General features: G+C 40.9%; 1 protein-coding gene across 2 annotated transcripts; it reads right to left on the bottom strand.

The window, feature by feature from the left end:
* Positions 1-561: 561 nt before the first annotated feature.
* Positions 562-17,795, bottom strand: OSGIN2 (oxidative stress induced growth inhibitor family member 2). 2 transcript variants are annotated; one of them, XM_086740995.1, is made up of 6 exons: positions 17,570-17,795; positions 14,357-14,511; positions 9,410-9,546; positions 7,246-7,437; positions 5,784-5,875; positions 562-3,776 (listed from the first exon to the last, which is right to left on the bottom strand). In XM_086740995.1, the coding sequence occupies exons 1-6, from the start codon at positions 17,611-17,613 to the stop codon at positions 2,729-2,731; spliced, it is 1,668 nt and encodes a 555-aa protein (XP_086597121.1). In that variant the 5' UTR covers positions 17,614-17,795; the 3' UTR covers positions 562-2,728. The 2 variants fall into 2 exon arrangements, with proteins under 2 accessions (XP_086597121.1, XP_086597122.1); XM_086740996.1 differs by lacking the exon at positions 17,570-17,795 and adding an exon at positions 16,608-16,834.
* Between the last annotated feature and the right edge of the window lie 5,892 nt (positions 17,796-23,687).

Here is a 23,687-nt window from a genome sequence, read left to right as displayed (position 1 = left end):
TATAATGCTAGGTAAAACTATCCTAAGGCAAAGCTTGAATTTTTACATCTCTTATTCTCTCAAAATACCAAAGAGGAGAAAACCAGAAATTTCTCTCAAAATCAGAAACCCAAAAGTGAGAAAGTCCAGCTACAACTTTAAACCTAGCAATTCCTGGAAGAAACAGGATGAGTTTTTAGTAAAGCTTTTGTTGAAAAAAGTATTTTTATACTGGCTTATTAAACATGACCACTGAGAAGACTCCTCCGCCCAACTAAGGGGTCTCACATGCGATGTTTTATCTCAGAAATACTGGCAAGTTTGATAGAAGAAAAAGAAGCAGTTAAGCCTCAAGGTGCCGTAATACTGCAGTGAAAGAAACCCCTGCAGTAACAGGACAAAAATCTCTGCTGTAAATTTGTCACTGCACCACACATACCTTGTAAGTAGCTGCAGCAGCTGAGGCTAGAGATTTAGCTGTTTGAAGCTTTTTTTCCCTTTCTGCAAAATAACCATTTAAGTAAATTGCTTCCTTTGTTTTGTTGGCATTTGAGATGTTTCATACGACAAACGAAAAAGCAGTAACATGCCATGATACGTTCTATTTGGACATTTATATTGACACAAAACTGAAGGAGTTTAATCACAGCGCAGATGTATTCCCAATATATTAACTGCAATAAAGGTATATTATCAAGTATTTAGCACTTATAACACTGATTCTCAGTTAAAATTATTAGGTATCACAGGTTTAGCATGGATTTATATATACATAGTTTCTGCTAAAGAAGGCAAATTGCAGAATCTCAATTCAATTATGAAGAAAATAAGCCTAGAGTTTAGCATAATTAAAATCAGCTCAAATACCAGTATAAAAAAGTATCTTAACTAGTATTGACAACGCATGGTTAACTCTAACCATGTAGGCAATGCAGAAATTAATATAAATGTTGCTTCATTTGTGTTTATTTTTATGCTATTACGTTGTCTCTAAATTAAAATTTATTATTAGTAGTAACATCATCTCATAAATTACTTTGGTCTTCCATTGAAAATACAATCATTTTAATCCTCGCATACTTTACCTTTTCAACTTCTATATCCTAAGTCTGAGTAACTTACTCAGATGCATGAAGGCCTGCAGTAGCCACAGAACCCTGTAATTCAGTAGGCACAGAAAACAGGCATTTATTGCATATAGATATCTACAACTTGGGAAAGTTAGACAGCTGGGAAACCAGCAAGCACTAGCAGTTTCACAAAGTCTAAGCCTAATTACGGTTTTAATATCTGTTAAAATTCTAATATGGAGATGTTAATCATGCAAATACAATACCTTAAACATGACGTTCTTCAACACAAAAAAAGCCCCCCCTCTACCTCACTTAAATTAAATAACATCTATTCTATCACATTGGACCTGAATTTAAATGTTTGGTAATAAATCAGTTTAAACTAAGCGCTTTTGTCTATTGGGAGTTCTGGAAGGTAACTTTTCTAACTAGCTGTTGCTTACCTCACTATGGTGAATAACCCACAGTGTGTTTAGGTAAACTAACTACTCTAAAACCTAGCAAATGAAATGTAGGTCTTACATTACGGAGCAGAAAGGTGAAACTTCAGTTCAGAGGTAGGTACAAGTTAAATCTTTGTCTTTCAAAACATGCTTTAATATTTACAGGAGCTATGGCATGTTTGGTTTGGGTTTGGTTTTTTAATTTTTTTAGCTGGCTGTGAGATATAACTCTTTTTCAAGTTTCAAAAACTGCAGGCTAAAGTAGTTTTAGTGTTATGTGCTGCTCTAGAAAAAAAAAGAGAAATAACCAATACTTAGTCAAATGGGAGATGAGAATATCACCCACCCGCATCAGTCAAGTGATCCCATTCAGTCTTCCTGAGCTAGGAAGCAAAAAAAACCTTACATTTTCTCATGTACTTATTTTTTCAGTAGTACACTAGATATTCATTATATTGACACTGTAATAAGAGCACTTACATCAGTACTTTATTGTTTATGTTAATGAGTATTCTCAGAAAAGTACAGATCGCTGTAGGGGAACATCTCATGTTAGTCTTTCTGCACTCACCCAACTCCAGGCATAGTGTGAAAAAACACTAATGGACTGTGTCAAATCATATGTTAAAGATTAAATGGGAATGCTTATTCTTTTATTCCAATTATCAAATAGGATAATTTATAACTGTTGAGGAATACTTCTGGCTTAGAGAAATCCTTTTTATAGTAAAACAATTTTACTAAGTGCTCATTCCAAGTATTACTATGGCAAATAAATTAAATCCTTGTTTCAAGCAGGAGGCTCCAAATTTGCTTTGGGACCAAGAATCGTTTTGTAGTAAGCAAGCTTTCTGCTTTTAGAAGTTATTTTAATTTAATGGTGAGCATACTGTGTCACATTTGACACTAAAATGTAGAGCCACTCTGGTAGGCATTGCTTTTCCCAGAGGAAGTCTGCTCTTTTAGCAGAGCAAGAGATGACAGGCAGGTCAATAAAAGTTAGTCTCATTTCTGGAAGTAATTCCAGTTGAGTAGAGATCCGTTGTAATAGCAGATCAATTTTTTGTATTTTGAAAAGGTGAAGTATTGTTGTATTGGCATCCTTTACCAAGCAATACAAGCGCAGGTTACTTGTATACAACAGAAATGTGACTGCTATCAACTTTCGTTGTCAGGGAGTGTTCTGTTAGACTACGTCTGTAATTCTGTATGTGGAGGCTCCTAACGTCTCATTTATGGTACCCCATCACCTCCTCCATCCCCACTTTCAATCAATTCATGTTTCTTCTTTTGTCTTATTGCCAAGCATCGTGCAATGCCCAATGCACCTCCTTTTAAAAACCGTACAAAGTTATCTCCCACCAGAGGACCCAAAGCAAAGAGGTTAGCTTCTTTAGTGCATTCGTAAGTGTATGGATCAATCTCTATAGGATTCCCCTTGCATGTGATAGGCTGATTAGAGTGATGACCTATGCTATGTCCTTGGTCCTTTAGAAAGAAAAGATTTGGGTGAGAACCTATCAGAACTAAGGCTACAGAAAACTTCAAAATTTTCTTCAGTCCGGAGGCACTCTGAAGAACACATTTCATTTCAGGCTTGAAGGAAAGTACATTGTGTTCCGGGAAACTCGTGTAAGCAGAATGTAAATTAGAGTCCACAGTATGGGACTGAGTACACATCATATGATAGACCTTATGGTATTCAGGGTAAAGCTTTTTAGGTAACTGTTTGAAAATTAGACTTGTATCGGTAACTCTTCTACGGAACACATGGATTACTGGGATGTTGTTGTTGTAGGCACACAGTACTGCATCAGCTGCTGTAAGTCCAGCACCCACAATTAACACAGGGTCTGCCTTCCCACGCAACTTTCCTTTGCTGATAGCAGCTCCAAAGTCAGACATGGAATGAAGCACAAAAGGAAAGTCTTCTCCTTCAACCTGCAGTCGTCCAGGAGAATCAAAGGTTCCTGTGGCAAGAGCCACATTCTCTGCAAAGAGGCAGAAGGGCACATGAGAACCATCTGTTGCTCGCTGATAACCCCTGACTTCCCAGTTTCTCTTAATCAGCGATTTCTGTCCGTCTTTCACTTCCAAATGCTGTGTTGAAATATCTTCATTTAGTTCACATCTATCTTCATCATCCTTTCCTCGGTAAAGCCTGGACACTGATGTTATGTAAACATTGTCTCTGAAATTCTTTTGCAGGCCCATGACTTTAACATAGTGTTTGTAATAACAAGCTATTTCCTCTGGCATTACTCGATCACTCTTTCTATTTCTGAAACAAAATTGAATGGTTACAGTTAATATTTAGACCTTATTGGTAATTTGAATATCACATATGACATACCACAGGAGAGTCAAACTTAAGAGGACTGAATCTGCTCAGCAGAACTGATGCTGAGTTCAATATCTTTGAATACATTCAATTTGTTCTATTTGTTCTCTTGATTCCTGATACACAAAACACAGTAACTTTTTTTAAAAAATAGTTGTAAATTTTCACAATGTAAAGTGTTATGGTGATTAACAAATTAAGTGTTAACAAAACTCTGCTGTATCACAGTAGGTGTGTATGGAAGTGTTTTACAAAGCAACTGTCTACAATATGGCTAAACTTGTATTCAATTAGAATACACTTACTTAGGCTTTAAGTAATTAAATATCACAATAATTGTTAAGTTCTAATTTTGAAACTCTGGATTTTATATACTACTTCAGTCAAGTATTCTTCATTATACTTTGCAAAAGAGCTCTCCCTTGGGTACAGCTAAATTCAGTAAGGATCAAATTAAGTAGTTCCACATCAAAGGAATGAACAAAGCAAGTATGACACAGAACCTTAACGCAACTATGTCAAGAGGATTATGATGTCAAGTGTCCAATAAAAACCATTTTTGCACCGCAATCCTAATATTACATCTATGCTTTTTCTCATGTTTATTGCATTCTCGTTTATACAAAAAAAAAAGCTGAAATTTGAATTATTTTGAATAGGTGCATGAATTTTGCTGCCTCTTTAGAAGTAAGCTGTAGGAAAAAGGCAAAACAAAAAGTAGTGAAGATCAGGATTGACACTAAATTACACTTAAAAGCGTATTTACAAGAAATTGGGTTACTCTTTCTCATAGATTAACAAGATAATAGCATATGTACTTTTAAATGTTCAAGTTACTACTCTGAAAATCCTGATGAGGTATTTATTGAAGAGGATAATGCGACAGTGTGACACCTGTTCCAATGAAACTTAGGAAACTATTTTACATTACTAGACGCTTGTATTATCATCAACACTTCTAAATATGTTTGTTTAATTGTAGTATAACAGGTCAGCATTTCTGTTTTTAGTATTGTTGAAAACTATAATATAAGCAAATTAGCTTCCGATAATAAGCAGCTTATGGGATTTCAGTTAATAAGGAGGCAAGATTACTGTGGTTATCTAAGAAAGCGATTAAAGAACAAAGGTACAGTTTCTTCACTATAAGCGTCCTGAAACGCGTAACAGTCTGCCCTTAAAGACATATGCTCAAGTAATTCTACTTCTTTTGCCATATGTGGTACAAGAATAACTTCCTTCAATTTTGCTAGAACAAAGTCGGGAAAATAAAAATTTTAGAAAAAGCTTATGTAGAGTGTTCCTAGGTTCATCACCGGACACAGACCTTTATGAACTAATTGTATAACTCAAATAAAAACAGTGAGCTCGTACAAGACAGTAATTTTTCTTCTCTAAAATTTTTCCAAGAAATTTACTACTAAAAAATAACATTGGGAAATACTGAGTTATGGTCTTAAAATTAATATTCATAGATAGCAACATTTCAGATGCTGCAGCTTTGCCTGTAAAAGCAAATACTGAAATATATAGCTTCCTGAATTACGAGCAAGCTAGTGTGCACAGCAACTTAAGTTGCATCCATGCTGAAAAAGGAACTTCCAATACTTCCACAGATTTTTAATTCCTCCCTCAATCTTCCCTCAGCTCTGATCAAAACTGCTCACAGTAACTGCACTTCTTTGCAAAATGGTGCTAAAACACACCGCTGCCAGTACGTATGCTTATGATGCACTTAAAGCAATCACTCCAGCCAAGCACTGTCTGTTTTTTTCCATCAGAGTACACACAGCAGAATAATTTCCAGTGCCATCAGGCAATTTAATAAACAAATCAAGAAGCCCTCCTGTGAACAATGCAGTTTGACTGTTTTCCAGGTCTTAAAATAATGCCATCTGGATTCTTACAGTAACTACAGTTCCTACAGACATTATCCAATATCTTTACCTGCGTTTGCTAGCTGCCCACTCCTTAAAGGTGAGGCCAGGCAATTCCATCCAGTCTCCAAAACTGATTGTTAGCATGGAGCCTTCCATGGACTAGAGAGAGACAAAACAAGATGCATGACCAGATACACTCCAAATGGATGCATTTATGTAAAACACAGTGAAGTTCTTCTCATTGTTCTCAATTAGAGGAATAAAATACCAGAACATAACATAATATCAGGATGTTACAAGAAGTGCTGATGAACTACTTTCATGTTACAGTTAGATACTATTTCGAGAAGCAACCACATGATCTAATAAAGCAGAAGGTGAAGAGAGAACAAGTGAAAGGGAAACTGAAAGCAAGTTATTTAAAATACAAAAGAAGAAGAAAAAAAGTCTGAAACCGGCAGGATATTACAGAAACAGAATGGTTTGGGTTGGAAGGGACCTTTAAAGGTCATCTAGTCCAGCACCCTGCAAGGAGCAGGGACATCTCCAACCGGATCAGGTTGCTCAGGGCCCCTTCCAACCTGGCCTTGAATGTTTCCAGGGATGGGGCATCCACCACCTTTCTGGGCAACCTGTGCCAGTGATTTACCACCGTCATAATAAAAAATTTCTTCCTTGTATCTAGTCTAAATCTGCTCTCTTTTAGTTTTAAAACATTACCCCTCGTCCTATCAGAAGAGGGCCTGCTGAAGAGTTTCTCCTCATCTTTCTTATAAGCCCCCTTTAGGTACTGAAAGGCTGCTATAAGGTCTCCCCAGAGCTTTCTCTTCTCCAGGCTGAACAGCCCCAACTCTCCCAGCCTGTCCTCATAGGAAAGATGCTCCAGCCCTCTGATCATCTCTGTGGCCCTCCTCTGGACTCACACCAACAAGTCCATGTCCTTATGTTGTGGACTCCAGAACTGGACACAGTACTCCAGGTGGCATCTCACAAGAGCAGAGCAGAGGGGCAGAATCACCTCCCTCAACCTGCTGGCCACGCTTCTTTTGATGCAGCCCAGGATACGACCGGCCTTCTGGGCTTCGAGAGCACATTGCCGTCTCATGTTCAGCTTTTCATCCACCAGTACCTCCAAGTCTTTCTCGGCAGGGCTGCACTCAATCCCTTCATCCCCCAGCCTGTATTGATACTGGGGGTTGCCCCAATTGACATTAAGATTAAAGATTTTGTATAACAGCACCCAGAAACAATGCAAAGACAGGAGGAAAAAAGTCACAGAAATACTCTATAATTCATTAAAGTAAAACTAATAAAAAGCCACATAAGACAGCAGTCATGGTCACAAACCCACAACTTAAGGACAACTTTTTAAATTCTGTTTGCATCTCTCTAACACATTTGGGCTTTGTTAACTGACTAGTTGAAACTGCAATTGCCATTACTATCTAAACAACCTTAGATAGTAAGAAAAACCCCCAAACCACAAAATTATCAAGTTACCCTGGAAGTGATACGAAGTTTTTACTCACATGCCAAGCCCCACCAGGTGGTCCTTTACCAAGCACTATATGGGGAATGTAATGATGTTGTTCTAGCTTCCAGTGCAAAACCGGGGGGTAGTCATACCCAAAGTCAGCATCAGGGTGAAGCAGCGTATCAAAAAGCACTGCAACTGGGTTTGAAGAGCGTCCTTCGAGGCCTTCAGACAGGTACTCCAGATCCTATAGTATGAAATAAAGTTTAATCTGTTCATGCAGCTTTTACTGTTCATCATGCTGTTCTGACACACAGAAGTTGAATTTCAAAGGAAAAGACAATTAGATCAAGTTGCATTTTAAGCAGAGATAAGTAGAGGTTCAATCACAACACTTTTCAGAAACAACTGCCCATGATTCAGTTCTTTTCTAACTCTGAAGAATACAGTTCACTCATTTAAAAATCACATGTTAATAACACAGTAGTGCCAGGGCTGATCAGTATTTGAAATTCATTGTAAAAAAAGAAATACAGGGACAAATATTCAGAGATCACAGCAACTCAGTTACCTTTATATTTATAGATAGGGGACTGTGTTTAATAAATAATTGCTAGTATTTCTCTAGAAGCCTCATTTTGATAAAGCAAAATTGGAATCTAAGATCATTAATTTTTAAAGCTCAAGTAGAAAAAGCTCCTTTGACAGCGCTTACATAGTTCTAACACTAACTTTATTATATTTTGAAAAAACAGAGGTACTAGAAGTCTTATTTTAAAAATTGTTGAGAACAATTTCCAGAACTTGGTAAAATGTTCACATTTCAGTATCTATGAAATACCAGCCATTTTCTAAAAATTTCATGATGTACTGGCAAATATTTGAAGAGAGAATAGAGATTTGTAGAAAGAATTGACCACAAGGACAATTTTTGCTGACAAAGACAGGGCAGTTTAGCTTCCTAAACTGGGAAAATCTCAGGGCGTCAGGGAGGATGAAGTACATGAAACATCTGTAACCAAAAGCTTAGGCAACTTACTCTCCTGCCAAAAAAATAAACCTTGAGATTTAAGGTCAACATTACCTGCAAATAGGACAGCACTAAAACCAAAAAACCAACCCCAAACCCAAAGCCAAGCAACCTCTACTTCCCCACTACAAACACATATGCATGACTGTATTTCAAATAAATTAGTCACACAAGGAATACAGTTAGTGAGAGCAACGCGAGTAATCCATCAGGAGTATAGTGAGGTGAGTAGAAAAGAATTACAACATGGAAAAAAAAATGGACAATTGGGGAGAAAAATAATGGAGAAGGTTTAACTAATCAAATGAGATAGAAAAACTGGATATATACAAGGATAACAAACACAGCAGAAGAGCAATTGTGAGTGCAACACGAACACTGAAGGATGCATGCTCTTCAGAAAAGAAAGATGGGTTGCATTTATAGAGGACAAATGTCTCTAATGTTACTAAAAATGAAGTCTTAATGAGAATTGTACTATTTAGAAAGATTTTAACTTGAAGTACATATATTTGAAGTGTGTTAGCAGCATGTGTTCTTTTATGACAGTACCCAAACATCCTAGGACACGAAAGCTGGAATTTCTCCATCAGCTGCTCACTGACCAAGTGGTGATGTGGACACTTTTGGCAAGTAGCAAGAACACAACAAAGGGCAGATTGTAAAGCCAAAAGAACACCACAAACAAAAAGCTCTCAAGAACCACAAAACCACCACACGCCCCAGAATTTGATCTGACGGTCACAAGTTGATTCTATTTAAATTAACAGAATAACAAAATAAGTTATTAATGCATTAGAAATACAATTAGGTAAGTACGCTTGTTTTTCACAATGAAATTTGCAGAACTTTTTGAGTAAACAGTTCTTAAAATGCACTGCTTTTCATCTGAAGTGCCCTACATATAACTTGTCACAAGGCAGTGAAGAAGGAATACACCGCTCTTTGTTTTACAGGTAGGAAAAAGAGAGGCCAACAGACAAAGCTAGTTGTTTGAGGCTACACAGTTACTGAGCTTTACTGTGGTCTAGTTCTTTGTGGGGTGAGAATATTAAGTCTTTTTTTGTCTATGGCACTACTTGTGTAAGTCGCAAAAGCCTTTTAAACAGGATCTTTAAAGAAAGCCTACTGTTTCATAACCCAGCTTGCAGTAGGAGAAAAGCCAGGCAAGATGGCAACCAAAGCTTACTTGATCAACGATGGAAAGATGTCGAGCTTCTTCTAACTTTGTATGCAGAATGGGGTTCGGGTGTATAGCTTCAGGAGACAAATATGGCCTGTATCCAGAGAGCAGGTAAGAAAGACAAATTCCTGAAGGTCCATTTCCTATTAACGAAAGAAGTTACTGCTTTAGTAAAAATGTCATAACTTACAGTTTCTAAGTCACTAAGTAAGTAGCAACAAAATTGTATTATAGTAGTATAATGTGATGCTCTCTTGATTCAAAGCAGCTTATAAACTTTGCAGTAAAATAAAGCCTACCATAGGAACTTCCTCCAAATAAACTGACAAAAAATTAATGACTGCTTACACCATGAAATAAAATGCATATAAAGGAATGTTGTAATTGAGTATGTCAGATTCACTATTCTTCTGTGAAAATGATCTGATGGATAAGATCCAGTCTCTCTGTTAATCACAGTGACATCTGAGTATCATTGCTATGAACTTTGTGTTCCCACTTACACTGGGTACTGTAACACACAGAACAGAAAGACAACCTAGAATACATGTTCGTCAGATCTGATCATAAAAGGAAGAAAAAGAGACAAGCAGAAAGTTGAAGACTGTGCAAGTCAGATGAGAAGCTATAGACACAACTGCAATGTAAAAGCTGAGTGAAGAGAGATACGGTAGATAGATAAGTTGTAAAGTACAAGAAACTCACGTAAGACCACATTCATCATTCAGCAACAGTATCAATTCAAACATCCTTCTATATCCTTTTTGTAAAATTTTATAATTAATTTATGTGCATTATTGCAATTTTAATGCAGACTATCTTATTTTCAAATTGTTATTAAAGCTGTGAAATGGATGGGACCAAAATCATAGAATCATAGAATGGTTAGGGTTGGAAGGGACCTTCAAAGGTCATCTAGTCCAACCCCCCTGCAAAAAATGTCACCGTAAGGTAATTATTTCTATTTGTTTGACTAGGATTAAACAAAGTAGGGGACCATATTTATAACATGAAAATACAGAAGTAACGCTCATGTTGCAAAGTCTGATATTGAAAGCTAGGGAAAGCTAAAGTCTGAAAAGTACATGCTATGATACAAATTTAAATATGTGACTATGTACTGTTATTTCTACAGCTCCTCCTCCTCATTAACTGAATGAAGAGCACAGTGTTCTCCTAATGAGGCGCTAGTCAGTGTTTTGTTTTTGTTTTCATTCTAGAGTGCCACACATGATATTTACCACACACTATTCAAATTCTGGGCTAAAGATAAAGTTATTAATTTATTCATGTTTTCATAAAGCGCTCGTTGCCAGGATGTCAGCTCTTACTTCCTACTGTTTCAACTCTTGATCCCAGGAGCTCACCCTTCATTTCCTGTTGCCCATCACCTTTGCACGCAGTATTTCCATCACCTGTTTCCAATCCCACTTCTCCCTTGCTTCAGTCTTCTCCCTTTTCTGATTTCCCTAAATCCCCCATCAGTTTGGTGAGATCCTGTTCACTCCCAGTCTCTCCATAACTCAGATCTCTTTTTCCTCCTCCGCTATGCTACTACACTCATCACTTTGGTCCCCGGCGACAGCACATCCCATACTTTATTCCAGTGCTGTGCACAAAGATGGGTCACAGCCATGGGCTACAAGAAAACCATGTAGGTTCAATACAGATGAGCTCTTCAAAGGCTCACACCGCTAAGTTGTAAAAAATCTTCAATAAGCACGTTTTCTCCGAAGGCCTAGAACCTGAGCAAGTATGTGAGACTGCACAATAAGTCACTTCAAGGCTTTTACCAAATGATCTGAGCTTTGCACCAGAATATGAAGGCAAAAATAAAGGCACTGGGGTGCCTGTGTACTGTAAGGACCACAAACCACTGGAAAAAGACCATCTAGGAAAGCCGTGGATTTCCGCCACTGGGTTCTCTGAGACAGTTAAATCAGAAGTCTGTAATAAAAGGTTTAAATACTGGTAATCCTGCCTATATTACTTCCCAAACCACTTCCATTCTTATTTTTCCATTTACAAAAAATAGCATAAGTAAACTTTCAGGCGGTGAAAATGCTCCTCCTTATTCTCACACTGTTCTACTCTCCCACAAACAGAGCAGCATGAGATAGCTGGGTACGCTTAGTCCAGGAATTCAAAGCTTAAGCTGGACACAATTCTCTCCCATCACCCACTGGCCACGTGAGAGATGGATGCGAGAGGGAACATCAGCAATACATCAAAACCATCTGTAACAAAACTGTATGAAGCTGTGAAAACACTCTAATCACACCTACAGTTGACAAGCACTCCCAAGACTGAGTAAATTCTTAACTATTTTTAGAATTGTATTTTGTGCGCAGTAAAAAACTTTCTTTTTACAAGTGCATAGCTAGATTTTTTTTCCTATTGGGATGTAAAGGAAACTAGTCCACAATGGAAAGAGAAAAATGCATGCCATATCCAAGGACGCCATGCTAAAGGCTAATCCTACTGGATAAGACTAAAAAGAACCAAATGGATAACAAAAGTTGCCAAAACAAAGGCTGGCAAGGGCCAAACAAATTCCTGAGGACAGGATTATATGAAGGTGAATTACTGTCACTGAGCCCCCTAGCCACTGCCCTGGGACCATCCGAAGAGCTGCTCCAAAGCCAGCTCCTATTCTTTCAGCAGACTGAGTTCAAAGGAAAGAAATTCTCTCGTGGATACGCTCCCAAGAACACACAAGATTAAGGTGCAGTTGCAAAGTCTGCAATTAGACTTGCAATGATTTTCAAAAAAAAAAATTCTTCAGGGAAAAAGAGAAAATCTTTTTAAGTGAGAAATTTATCCCTGAGGAGTTTGTTCTTTATTTACACAATGCCTCCAATAACAGCCCTGATTGCAACCGAGAGATATTACTATTATACAAACTTCAGACATAGAATCGGTATATCCCAAAACCCCACTGCCCTGCTCATTTAAGCAGCAGTTGGTACTTTGATTGAATAGCAGCAGAAGCTTCTCCTGGTCAACAGTAAACTACACTACAATTGCCTTTACATTATGTGTCTAAATTTAAACGAAATAATCAACTTCAAACATCATAACAGCCTTGTTATTTGGATGACAATTTAAAACACTGCGTTTACACAGTAATGATCAAAACTAGTGTAGAAGATGAAAGTGTTTAGCACAGAACATCCTCTAGACTTGGAGCTCCAGCACAAAATGCTTCAATCTCAACTCATTCAAATGGAATATATCCATTTCTTCTCAATTTCTTAAAGAAGACAGGTACAGCACAGAAGTTATTTAATAATGCCCCAGTAGCTTAGTACTCTGTGCAGCACAAGCTTAGAGTCGAATCTTAAATTGTACATCATACAGGGAAGAAGTGGATGGTGACATTAAAGAAAGTGCAATATAAGTTACTGTTTCATCATTAAGTTAATGGCTTACACATGTGCCATCTTTTTCTTTCTGATTAATAAAGCATTGCAATGAGAAGAAGATGGCACTAGGAAGCTAGAAGCATGTTTAACCCCAGCTATACAGGAATCACGCAGAGAAGGTTAAACCAGTAGACAACGTGTGTGCATGCGTACATGGGTGGGATGACACCCATTTTTGTATTCTTCTACTACATCAGTAAATCATTTTAGATCCCTTCTAAGGCTCTTCTGACAACCAATGAATTAGGGGAGATTGGCTGCCAATGGAGAAGATCAGCTCATGAAGTATCTCAAAGGTATCTGTGAAAAAGCATCTGGGCAACATGTTTGTTTTTCAAGGAGAAATAGTCAAGGCAGCTGTGTTTGGTGTCAGCACACAGAAAGGAGCTCTAGACAAAATAAGTATTGAGCACAGGTATTTGCATAACGCGCATTTGCAAAACTAAACCGTGAAAACTGAGTCATTAACCATATGGCAAACCTATCCTAAGGCTGACAAAATGCCAGGGAACTGTTGCTCTTCAGCTATGATGCAGAACTCAGCAAGTGATTCGCATCTGTCACATCCACGTAAGGGTATTACGTGGCACTATTTGAAGCTATGATGAAGAGAGCTCTGAGAACAGGCACTGTACAAACACCAGTCTTTCAAAGTTGTGGAGATTTACTGTGAACACATTACATTGAAACACCATTCTCTGGAATCTCTGCTTGTTTGCAGGTACAGTTAAAGACATTTGTTTGCTGTAGTCCCAACAGATTTGGACTAGATTATTGAAAACCTCCTTTACTCCAGATCTTTTCTTTATCCTCTCATCAAGTCATGGCAGTAAGGAGCTGGTGACCAGCTGTTGCTGGAAGACCTTGTCCCAATAAAAATCATCCTGGCACTCTCAATTAAGCTGTGTACCTAAGGAGCCTGCTCCCTCTGCTATCCTGTCATTCAGCAAGATTTTACAAGTACAAGCCTTTAACTATTTAGGCAAGACTACAATTTAATGTTTTAAACTGGCTGCATTGACCTGGATTCATTTTGGAAAAGATGGGACAATATTCAGACACTAGTGATGGATGCAACAAAGAAAAAGGCAATTAATGAGAGAGGTTAGCACCTAGCCAACATACAGCACACATTTTACACTATGCTTTTTGCTTCCCATCTGACCCCATCAATTTCTACTGGTGCACCATCAACAACCTCCATGCAACCTGAATTAGACATTACATTAATCAAAACCTATGTGATCAACACAAATCAAAACAGTTCTTCTGTTAAGGCTCATGTATCTGCTGCCAAGTAACGTGTCTCATTTTGTCAAAGCCCAATTTGAATCAAAATACACTCCAATAGCTAGGCCCTTAACATAATTTTGTGGTACTGCTGTCAATCATAACTGTATTACTGTAATAAGCATCTTCACTGTAAGGATGCTAAGTATTAGTTATTTAATAATAAACCACTTCATGCAACAGGTCTATAAAGGCAATGGCAGTAACAGAGAATCTTAAAAAAGTGAAGAAAACTCACCTATTACTACTACAGGTAGAGTAAGGAGGGAGTCCCCAGGCAGAACAGTTTCTTCAATTAAAGGCATTCTTTTAATCTTCCTCCCAAGGCTGTCACCAAAATACTGGACAAAGGAATTCAGAAGCTGTCCTTCGGTTTCAGGGCTGCTGTAACTTCTAACAAGAAGGACAAATGGGAGAAAACTAAAATGAAACAGTTGAATTGTCATCAGAACAGTCTATTCAAAAATAAAGCTGCTTTTGATGCTTTACTTTAAAAGTTATGAGATAGGCAAAACTGAGACCAAAACAGATATGCTTCCTCCAATCTACAAAATTTTACTCTTCAGCACAGGTTTTCTAACAGAAGATTTTTAAAAAGTCCTCTTTCTCCTAGAAAGTCTACAGAAGGATAACAAAAAGGCACAGATGGCTCTGCAGAGATGCAGATTTCTAATTTCAGTTTATATAAAGCCAAAATACAACCAACAAGCATCATTTTGATCCCCCGCACGACAGAACTCATTCCTCATTATCTTTATCAAGAGAGGTGAGATGCACGCTGCCTCGCCAATCAACATCAAGGCCAGGCAGAGGCTGAAGGAGCAGCCAACCTACAACAGCAGCCATTCGCATCCCTTCCTACCTGCGAGCAGCACAGCGGCCTTTGCCTCAACAAGTACCTGCTCAGGTAGAAACAAGGCTGTTTAAACCTGGCAGTGATGAGAAGATGGAGAAAAGTGTGATCCCTGTATGCCCTACATACAGCCCATTTTACCACTGTTAAAAGAAAACGTTTTACAAAAGCAATTGCCATGCAGTCAGGTCAACTACTGCGCAGCAGACTGCTTTCACTCCTCATTCTTTTCCTGGGTTTCCCAGTTCTTTCTCTGCAACATCCACGTAGGTTCCTCTCGTAACTCTTCACTGTCTAAGTGTGCTTCTAGACTACGAAGACTTGTTTTATACTGTTTGCTGCTTAATTATTTAGGAGCCCTTTCTGAAGCCTTTCCAGGTTACTGAAGAAGCACACGCTACCTGTTTAGCCAGAAAGGCAGGGGCAAATTAAAAATAGCCTGTTACTGGCAGTTGTTTTATTAAGTCTTCAAAATACAGACTTAACTTCTTAATTAAAAACATTCCAACTGATCAAAACGTTTTTATCTTTACAAACACAGTTTTAATTATAAACTCAATAAATAAAAGTACTCTTATTTATTTCCTAAGAATCTGCACATCTTAACGCTATTCTAGTATTTCAGGAATTATCTCCTACACAGGACCAAAAGCCTAAGAGACTGATCCCATTCCCACAGCCTTCAAGAAGGCACGTACACTACCCGCTGCCTCAACTCGCACAACACTGAAGGTTCTGCTGTGTATTTCAAAAGCCTTTTCTCAACGGGCAAGTCTGAAGTAAACTACAGGCAGAGCCGTACAGTACCAACAGCACTGGCACACACTGTAATACGTCTCTCTGATGGTTTATTTCCTTTTTGCAAAGGCTGGGAAGCTGTTCTAAGGCTGTATTTATTTCAGAAAGCAAGTACATTATATCTGTATTTCCCGTACTACAAAAAAAAACAAATTGAAAATCACGTGCTGACGGTTTGATTACAGCTGCGCATTAGCTCTTCATGATACTGGAGATGCACAACATACAAACAGCATGAGTTAGACGAAGACAAGTAGAACGCAGAGAGAGGACATCTAACAATCATACTGCTTTTTTTCAGTTCTGCTTTTAGAGAGGCACAGGTAGACTCTATTATCTTCCAGCCTTTGTGCAAAGTCAACTACGACAACATTACCCTATGCTTTGCAAAAGACAGACTTAAAGGAAGCACACATGCTTTAGTGTGGTTTTAATGTACTTGCTGTGCTAGATGGAAGACAAAAACCAAAAAAAGAAGCATTTCAAAAAACAAAAAGAAACATTTCAAAACCTCTTTTACAGGATACATGCACAGTGCTGTTAAGCTACAAAAGAATCTTTAACAATAAAAACGTTGCTGCTGTGCAGCTTAGATAGCGTGTCACGAACTACCCAACTGGTTTGGCACGGAATCTAATTCTTTTGCATAGAAAATCTGCATAGAACGTGCAGCTTCTCAGCTATCGTGCGTATGAAACAGATGAAGGCCCGCTGTCAGGAGCATGTTCCTCCTTTGCAAGAACACCATACCACAACTCAGCAAGACCTTAAGTTAGTGGCCACCATCTTCCTAACCTCCAAATGACACCGAAAGCCACCAATCACCATAAGTTTTTACCTTGATAAAAACCCACAGTAGACAGCTTTGCAGTGGTGGAGATTTGGTAAAAATACTCTATGGGTGTAGTCCTGTGGAGATGCCAGCGGGCACAAAGACGAGTCAGTTCCAAAGGCAGTGCTTCATTTACCTTACGCTGGTCAGACCACAGAACTTAGAGACTGACATTCTGTCAAACACCTAGATTCTAAACAGGTTCATCTTTTTTCTTGGTGTTTGTTTGTTGTTTTTTTTTTTTTGCTTTTTAGTGCTTTTCAGTTAATTTTTATGTTTAACTGACGTGAAAAACCCACTAAGACAAAAAACCACGGCATGTATGTAGATGTTTTTCTCCTTCTGAAAAAGAAAATAATAATTCTTTCATAATAACTGTCTTAATTTTAAAATTTACTTTAAAAAATGTACTTAATTTATCAGAAGTTATTAAACTAAGAGGTGCCTTTTTCAGGTAGCAGTTCTGCAAGATCTTGGAATTCTTTTCTTACTTTCATCAAAAAATTAAGTAAACTGACTGTAGTGGGCGGCCAACAGAAAACTCGTTATATAAAAGGAATTTAAATTTGGTCTCCGGTTGGCAGTTTGGGAAGCCAATTTGACCGCTGTGTGTTTTGAAGTCACCGAGAGGAGCAATGCCCGCCAGGACCGGGCTCCCCGCCGGGGCAGCGCTACGGACCCCGAGGCGGAACCGAGACCGGCGGCCGCCGATGCCCGCCCAGCCCGGGCTGCGCTGCGGCGCTGCCCAAGGTCACGGCGGGGCCCCCCCGCCACCCGGGGCCGCCGCCTCCAGCCCCGCTCCGCCCGCACCCGGGCAGCGCCGCAGTCCCGGGAGCGCGGGAGGCCGGGGAGCGCGGCCGCCGTCACGCAGCGGCCCCGCCGAGGCCGCGGCACCGGGCTGGCGGCCGCGCACCGGGCCCCGCCGGTGTCCCCGTCCTCCCCGGCACCGCTCTCCCCCGCCGCCTCACCTGAAGTGACCGGCCAAGGAGCAGCGGCAGCACCACACGGGCATGGGGGGTGCCGGCGGGCTCGGGGGGCCGGCGGGGCCCAGCGATGAGGCAGCGGGGGGACACCGCGCCGCGGCTCCCGCTGCTGCTCCCGCTCCTTCTCCTTCTTCTCCTCCTTCTCCTCCGTCTCCTCCGATCGCTGCCGCCGCCGCCACACTGGGGCCCGCACGGCGCCGTCCCTCCTCCCCGCTCACATGCGGCAGCTGGTCACACGCGGGAGGAGGAGCCGCCGCCAGCACCGGCAGCGAGGGAGAGAGGGAGGGAGGGAGAGAAGGACGGGCTGGGTGAGGAGGGGCGGGGAGGGGGCCGCTTCCTCCTCCCCGCTCCACCGCGTCCCCGGGCGCTGAGGCGTGGGGGGAGAAGCGCGCCGCTCGCTGTCCCCGGGAGGATGCGGAATGCACCGCCTCCCGCCGGGGAAGGCAGGGAGGGGAGGGGAGCCGAGCCGCGGCCCGCCCCGGCACGGGGGGAGCGGGAAGGCGGCGCAGAGACAGCGTCTCGGGCCAGGGACGAGAGGGGCGGCGGCGGGAGGGGCTCCTCCGCCCACAACGCCCCCCCCTCCCCGGAGAAAGGCGCGGCCGCTCCCCGTCCACGGCCTCGTCTCCCGGCCCGCCGCCCCTCCGGCGCGGTGCCTCCGTGCACAGGCCGCGCCGCCTTCCCGCGGCCACACCTGCGGCCGGGCCGGGCCTCGCCTCGCCCGGCGGCGCGGGAAGCGGGGCTGCGGTTACCGAGGCGAATTGCGCCGGGCTGCCGTGATCGGTGACCACCCGGCCCGCAGGCTCCCCCCGGCCCTGGCCGGTTTCAGGTGTGAAATGCGCATGGGGACATTAACGGACACTGAACTACACTGAAAAGTTTGGAGGCACCGTTTGACTAATACCGACCTATTTGGGAACAATATTTCATATATATATTCTGCTGGCTGCTTTAAATTGTGTCTCATAACTATTTTGCAGGCGTGTGTGTTTGGGAGAATGGTTTCTTACCGGGCCTTCCCCTAGGGACAGGGTGGCTGAGGCCGGCAGGACCTCTGGAGATCGTCTGGCGCAGAGCTGGTTGCCCTGGACCATGACCAGTTGCATTTTCAGTCTCTTCAGGGATGGAGACTCCACAACCTCTTCGGGCAACCCGCTCAGGTGTTTGACCACCCTCACAATGAAAACGTGTTTCCTTATGTCTAAATGGAAGTTCCTGTGTTTCAGTTTGTCCCCGTTGCCTCTTGTCCTGTCCGAGGGCACCACCGAGAAGAGCCTGGCTTTTTCTTCTTCATTCCCTCTGGCCAGGTATTTATACACATGGGTAAGAATCTCCCAACCCTTATTTTCCACAAGCCGAGCAGTCTCAACTGTCTCAGCCCCTGCTCATAGTAGTCAGTCTGCCATCTGAGACACCTGTGTCTTACACTGTTTTTCTCTCTTTAAGAAGCAATAAGGAAGAATGCCAATAAAATGTGACTATTTATTAAGCAATTATAGCCTTTCACACCGAGTTAAACTTGACAGTTTGAAACGTCTTCTCTGCGAACCTGTTCCATAAATCTAAAATACCAAGACCCTACAAGGCTGTAGAGTTACTGCATCCAAAGTGGCTGCTGGGAGCCGACAGTCCAATTCACCTCTAGGTTGTTCATTCGACAGACTGTCGTGGCTTAGTCAGCAAATAATTACAGTTTAATAGCATCGATGTGGTTCCCAGTAGAAAGGATGGGTTTATATTTGTTAGCTGTGTGCACTATAAAAACCTAAGGCAAAAGAACCCGGGAGCTGAGTTGTGCCACTGAGGAAATACAGAATATTGATATACTATCTCCATTTAGAAAGGACAAAACACAAGTTAAACACATTGTTCCTCAAGTATGCCCTAATGGCTGTCTTTAGATCAGAATCAACAACCTGAAACTGCTTTTAGTTTGCTCTTTTATTGCCTCAAAAGATTTAAATGGGAACTATCCCCAAAAATATTGCCTTCAGTTCAGGAAAGTATTTGTATGTTGACCAGCTATGTTGATCATCCTTCCTGAATATTTGTACCATTTTATTAAAATTGTGTTCTCCTTCAAAATGAGTTACAGAAAAATAAAACAAACTGGAAGGCAAGGTTAAGTTGGTTTTTTTTTTAACATTTTGCTCATAGTCAGAGCTCAGCCTCTTCCCAGAGACAAAACTCCAGGTCTGCAGGACCTCTTGCTTCAAGGAAGCTAGCTATGGCCAAACAAAAGTTCTCCATGTTTCACTAGCTATTTGAAGCTAGCTATTTCAAAATGAACACATTAAGGATATTTAAGTACCACGCAGCCTTTGGTCACAACCTCCTCTATTTCTCCCCACCAGCAAATCTGGTTGCCTAGAATATAACACAGAACCTCCGCTGTAGTGGTGCTATTGTGAGCTTGTGCCCTTATCTTTGTGGACATAACCTTGAGTAGAACAGAAAAACAACCACGCCTTGTCCACGCCTACAATCAGGACATGTCTTTCCCCAGCACACTTTTACATTTAAAATTGGAAAAGTTAGACTGGACCTTGAGTTTGTGATACAATGGAGGTAGTTGGAAAAATGGTATTTTGTAAACCTAACAAATACTCATGAGGCTTCTCTGAAAATAGTATGCTCTGTAGATGGCCTGAGTTATAATTAATTACATGCTTCTCCCAGAAATAAAATTTTGCGCTCCATTGAAATTCTACATGTTATTCTGAGTTTTTAAAATGTCTTAGTTTTTTTTTTTGTTGGGGATTTATTTCAAATCCATGTGTCAGGATAAAACATATTGTCTTCAGATGTACCTCTGTCATATTGAAAAAGGATTTAACACTAAGGAAGCAACAAGTGAGAGGAGAATAAAACACACAAAGCCATAGCAAATACTTCCTCCCATGTGTGAACACTAATCAAATTTTAAAGGGATTTATATTTCCTGTTCTGTTTATTTAGAATCATAGATTCATAGAATAGTTTGGGTTGGAAGGGACCTTTAAAAGTAATCTAGTCCAACACCCCTGCAAGGAGCAGGATTTCTGTTAACAGATTCAGTCAGTTGCTGGTGGCTAGGTATATTCCAAATATTTACATTTTAAATCACATTAACCAATCAGCCAATTTAAATTTCCTCTGTTTCACTAACATTGATTATACTATTTTAGGTAATGTACTTGTGCATTTGTTCAATAAATGTTTTTTTTAATTCAGTTGAATTGTAATTTTTTTTTCTTCCACAAATATTCAGTAAATCATCTCAGGCAATGATGTTGGGAAATAGGTGAAACATAGTTTTGTGAATCACAAAGGTCTTTTCAACAAGATTTGTAGCATAATCTTTCTCCTGATCAACTGACTGATAACTGTGTTCTGTACCAGCTTGATGCTGCAGAATTCCTAAAAACCCCGTGGACACATAAGGTGGAACCATCAGAGCAGGGGATTTGTTGTCTCAAGCCATGGTACACAGCATGGAAAAAAAGGGCTTCATCTTCTTCCGCAGAAGCAGCATGGTCAGTGAATACCTGAAGAACCACAACTGCACACTGAATACAGCCTGCACGTTGTAATACAGCATGGGAAACAACGAAAGTGACTGCAACATTTTGGTAAGATTCTCGTGCCTCCACTCACTGCAATACGAGAATAAAGTACAAACTAACTCGAAAACAGACCTGCAAGGCTTCAAATGTCACTACAGGACTATGATCAACTCTAACTGGATTAATAATGCAGTATTACAGTGCTGGAACTTACCCGGGACAGATGTTTCATCAATAACAAACTTGTTAACCTGTAACATTAAATAACTCTGAAAGATGTTTGAACCTCAAGGCCCAGTAAGCGACAGTGTAGTGCAAGTTTCTTCTCAGATGAGCAAACAGAAAGTTTTCCACAAGCCCATGGCACTCAGCTTGAAGTATGAGGTGCTGAAGAAAGGCCAGGAGACATTAGGAAGTCTTGAGGTTATTTACTCTCAATACCATTAAGTAAGATGGCAACTAGGAAATGTAGCTGCAAAACAACTTTCTACCTGGCCAAGGAAAAAAAAAATGATAAAAACAGGGGAATCTCAATTGAGAAGTTCTGTTGCAGATATAACAAATCCTGCCAAAAAGTCAAGATACTTGCCAAGAGGGACAAAGAAAAGATGCTTATGGAACAAGCTTAAATGAGCAGATTTGCCAGGTTACTGGGATCTTTTAATTGCCTGTTGCACAAAAGCCTTTTAAATGGTTCTCTTCAGACATTTCAAAGTGCTAACGAAATAATACTTGCTTGGAGAATAAAGATGCAGCAATTTCTGTGTCAAAGAATTATCTTAATAGTGTAGAAGGATTGACAGGAGGGTCTTTACTGGCTTTCTGCACTTCAGAGAGAGAGATTTGCCTGAATATCTATGTAATATTCTGTGATGACAGGACATGAGATGAGTTCTGCCAATGCAAGGTCAAAACTCCCAGCCAGTGGTAAACTGCATCGCTGTGATAACATCATTAGCACATGGGAGGAACTGGTGTTTCTTAGCACCACGCTGGACTGCTTGGACAGATGGATAAAGTCAGATTGGAGAAAGCCTGAAACATCACGACGTGACAGATGGGTAGAGGTATAAAATGTTTCTGGAAAAGTGTGCACAGACGATTAACCACCTGGAATCTGCGGATGGTGCCAGTCTTCTAGACATTTAGGATCTAAATGTCTAGATCTGGTCTAAGATCCAACCCTCCATAGGAGCAGTTAGTGTGTTCTTCTGTGTATTAGTGGAAGCAAGTCAATCATGATTGTCTTTTGCAAGGTAGAGGGAGAGAATTCTAAATAGGCCTTAGATGGTGGCAAGGTGATCGGGGGTTTGTGCTACCTGACTTTAGAAGAAATAGAAGGAATAATGCTGAATCTTCTCGGAGTTGCTTGACTGTTAGGGAGTGTTCGGACATCAGTTTCCTAAGGCATTTAAAGGTATGAATACTGGCATGAAAACCTGCTGTTATAGACACTTGTAAAAATCTGCTAAATTATAAAAAAAAAAAAACCATTCCAATTAAAAATACCTGGAAGGAAGGATGAAACAAAATGTAGAGAAAGCACTTCATTGTGAAGATAACTCCAGATTTTCCAATTACAACTTTGTCAGTCTGCTTTTGCACCTCACTGAACGGCAGCTATCGCCGCCTTCTCATGGCGCTGCTGAAATGCACGGGGGGAGCTGGGGAGGAGTACTGGGTGGAGTGGGGAGAAGTGGGCCACTCCAGCCTGATAAATCACTCACAGTCAGACTCCGTGCTAATTATCATGGGAAGCTGGATGTTGTTTATTATCTTTGAGCATTCAGAGGGGTTTTTTTTTTTGTTTTGACACAGTGGGAAGTACACCTCAAGTGTGTTTGAAGGATGATATTACTGGGAAAGAGAATAGCTGACTGGGATCTAGTTACCATTACATGAGAGTGGGAAGGGGCTAGGTGCCAGAAAGGAGCATATAAATGAGCAAGCAGCTTCCAGTGCGTAAAAGACTAGTGATTACCTGACCCTACCCAGTGGTCTTCTATGATGGATTGACTACATCAGCAGAGAAGGGAAGAGCTACAGATGTCGTTTACCTGAACTTCTGTAAGGCCTTTGACACTGTCCCCTGCAACATCTAATTTGGAGAGATATGGATTTCACAGCTGGACCATTCAGTGGATGAGGATGAGGAATTGCTTGGATGGTCTTATCCAGAGAGTAGTGGTCAACAGCTTGATGTCCCAATGGAGATAAGTGATGAGCAGTGTCCATCAGGGGTCTATACTGGGACCAGTACTGTTTAATACCTTCATCAATGACATAGGCAGTGGGATCGATTGCACCCTCAGCAAGTTTGCAGATGACACCAAGCTGAGTAGTGTAGTTGACACGCCTCAGGGATGGGACGCCATCCAGAGGCACCTGGACAAGCTTGAGAAGTGGGCCCATGTGAACCTCATGAGGCTCAACAAGGCCAAGTGCAAGGTCCTGCACCTGGGTCAGGGCAATCCCCAGTATCAGTACAGACTGGGAGATGGAGAGATTGAGAGCAGCCCTGAGGAGAAGGACTTGGGGGTACTGATGGATGAAAAATTGGA

This window comes from Chlamydotis macqueenii, chromosome 2, assembly GCF_036417535.1.
Source record: "Chlamydotis macqueenii isolate bChlMac1 chromosome 2, bChlMac1.mat, whole genome shotgun sequence".
Lineage (NCBI taxonomy): Eukaryota > Metazoa > Chordata > Aves > Otidiformes > Otididae > Chlamydotis > Chlamydotis macqueenii.
This window is presented reverse-complemented; position numbering and strand designations above follow the sequence as displayed.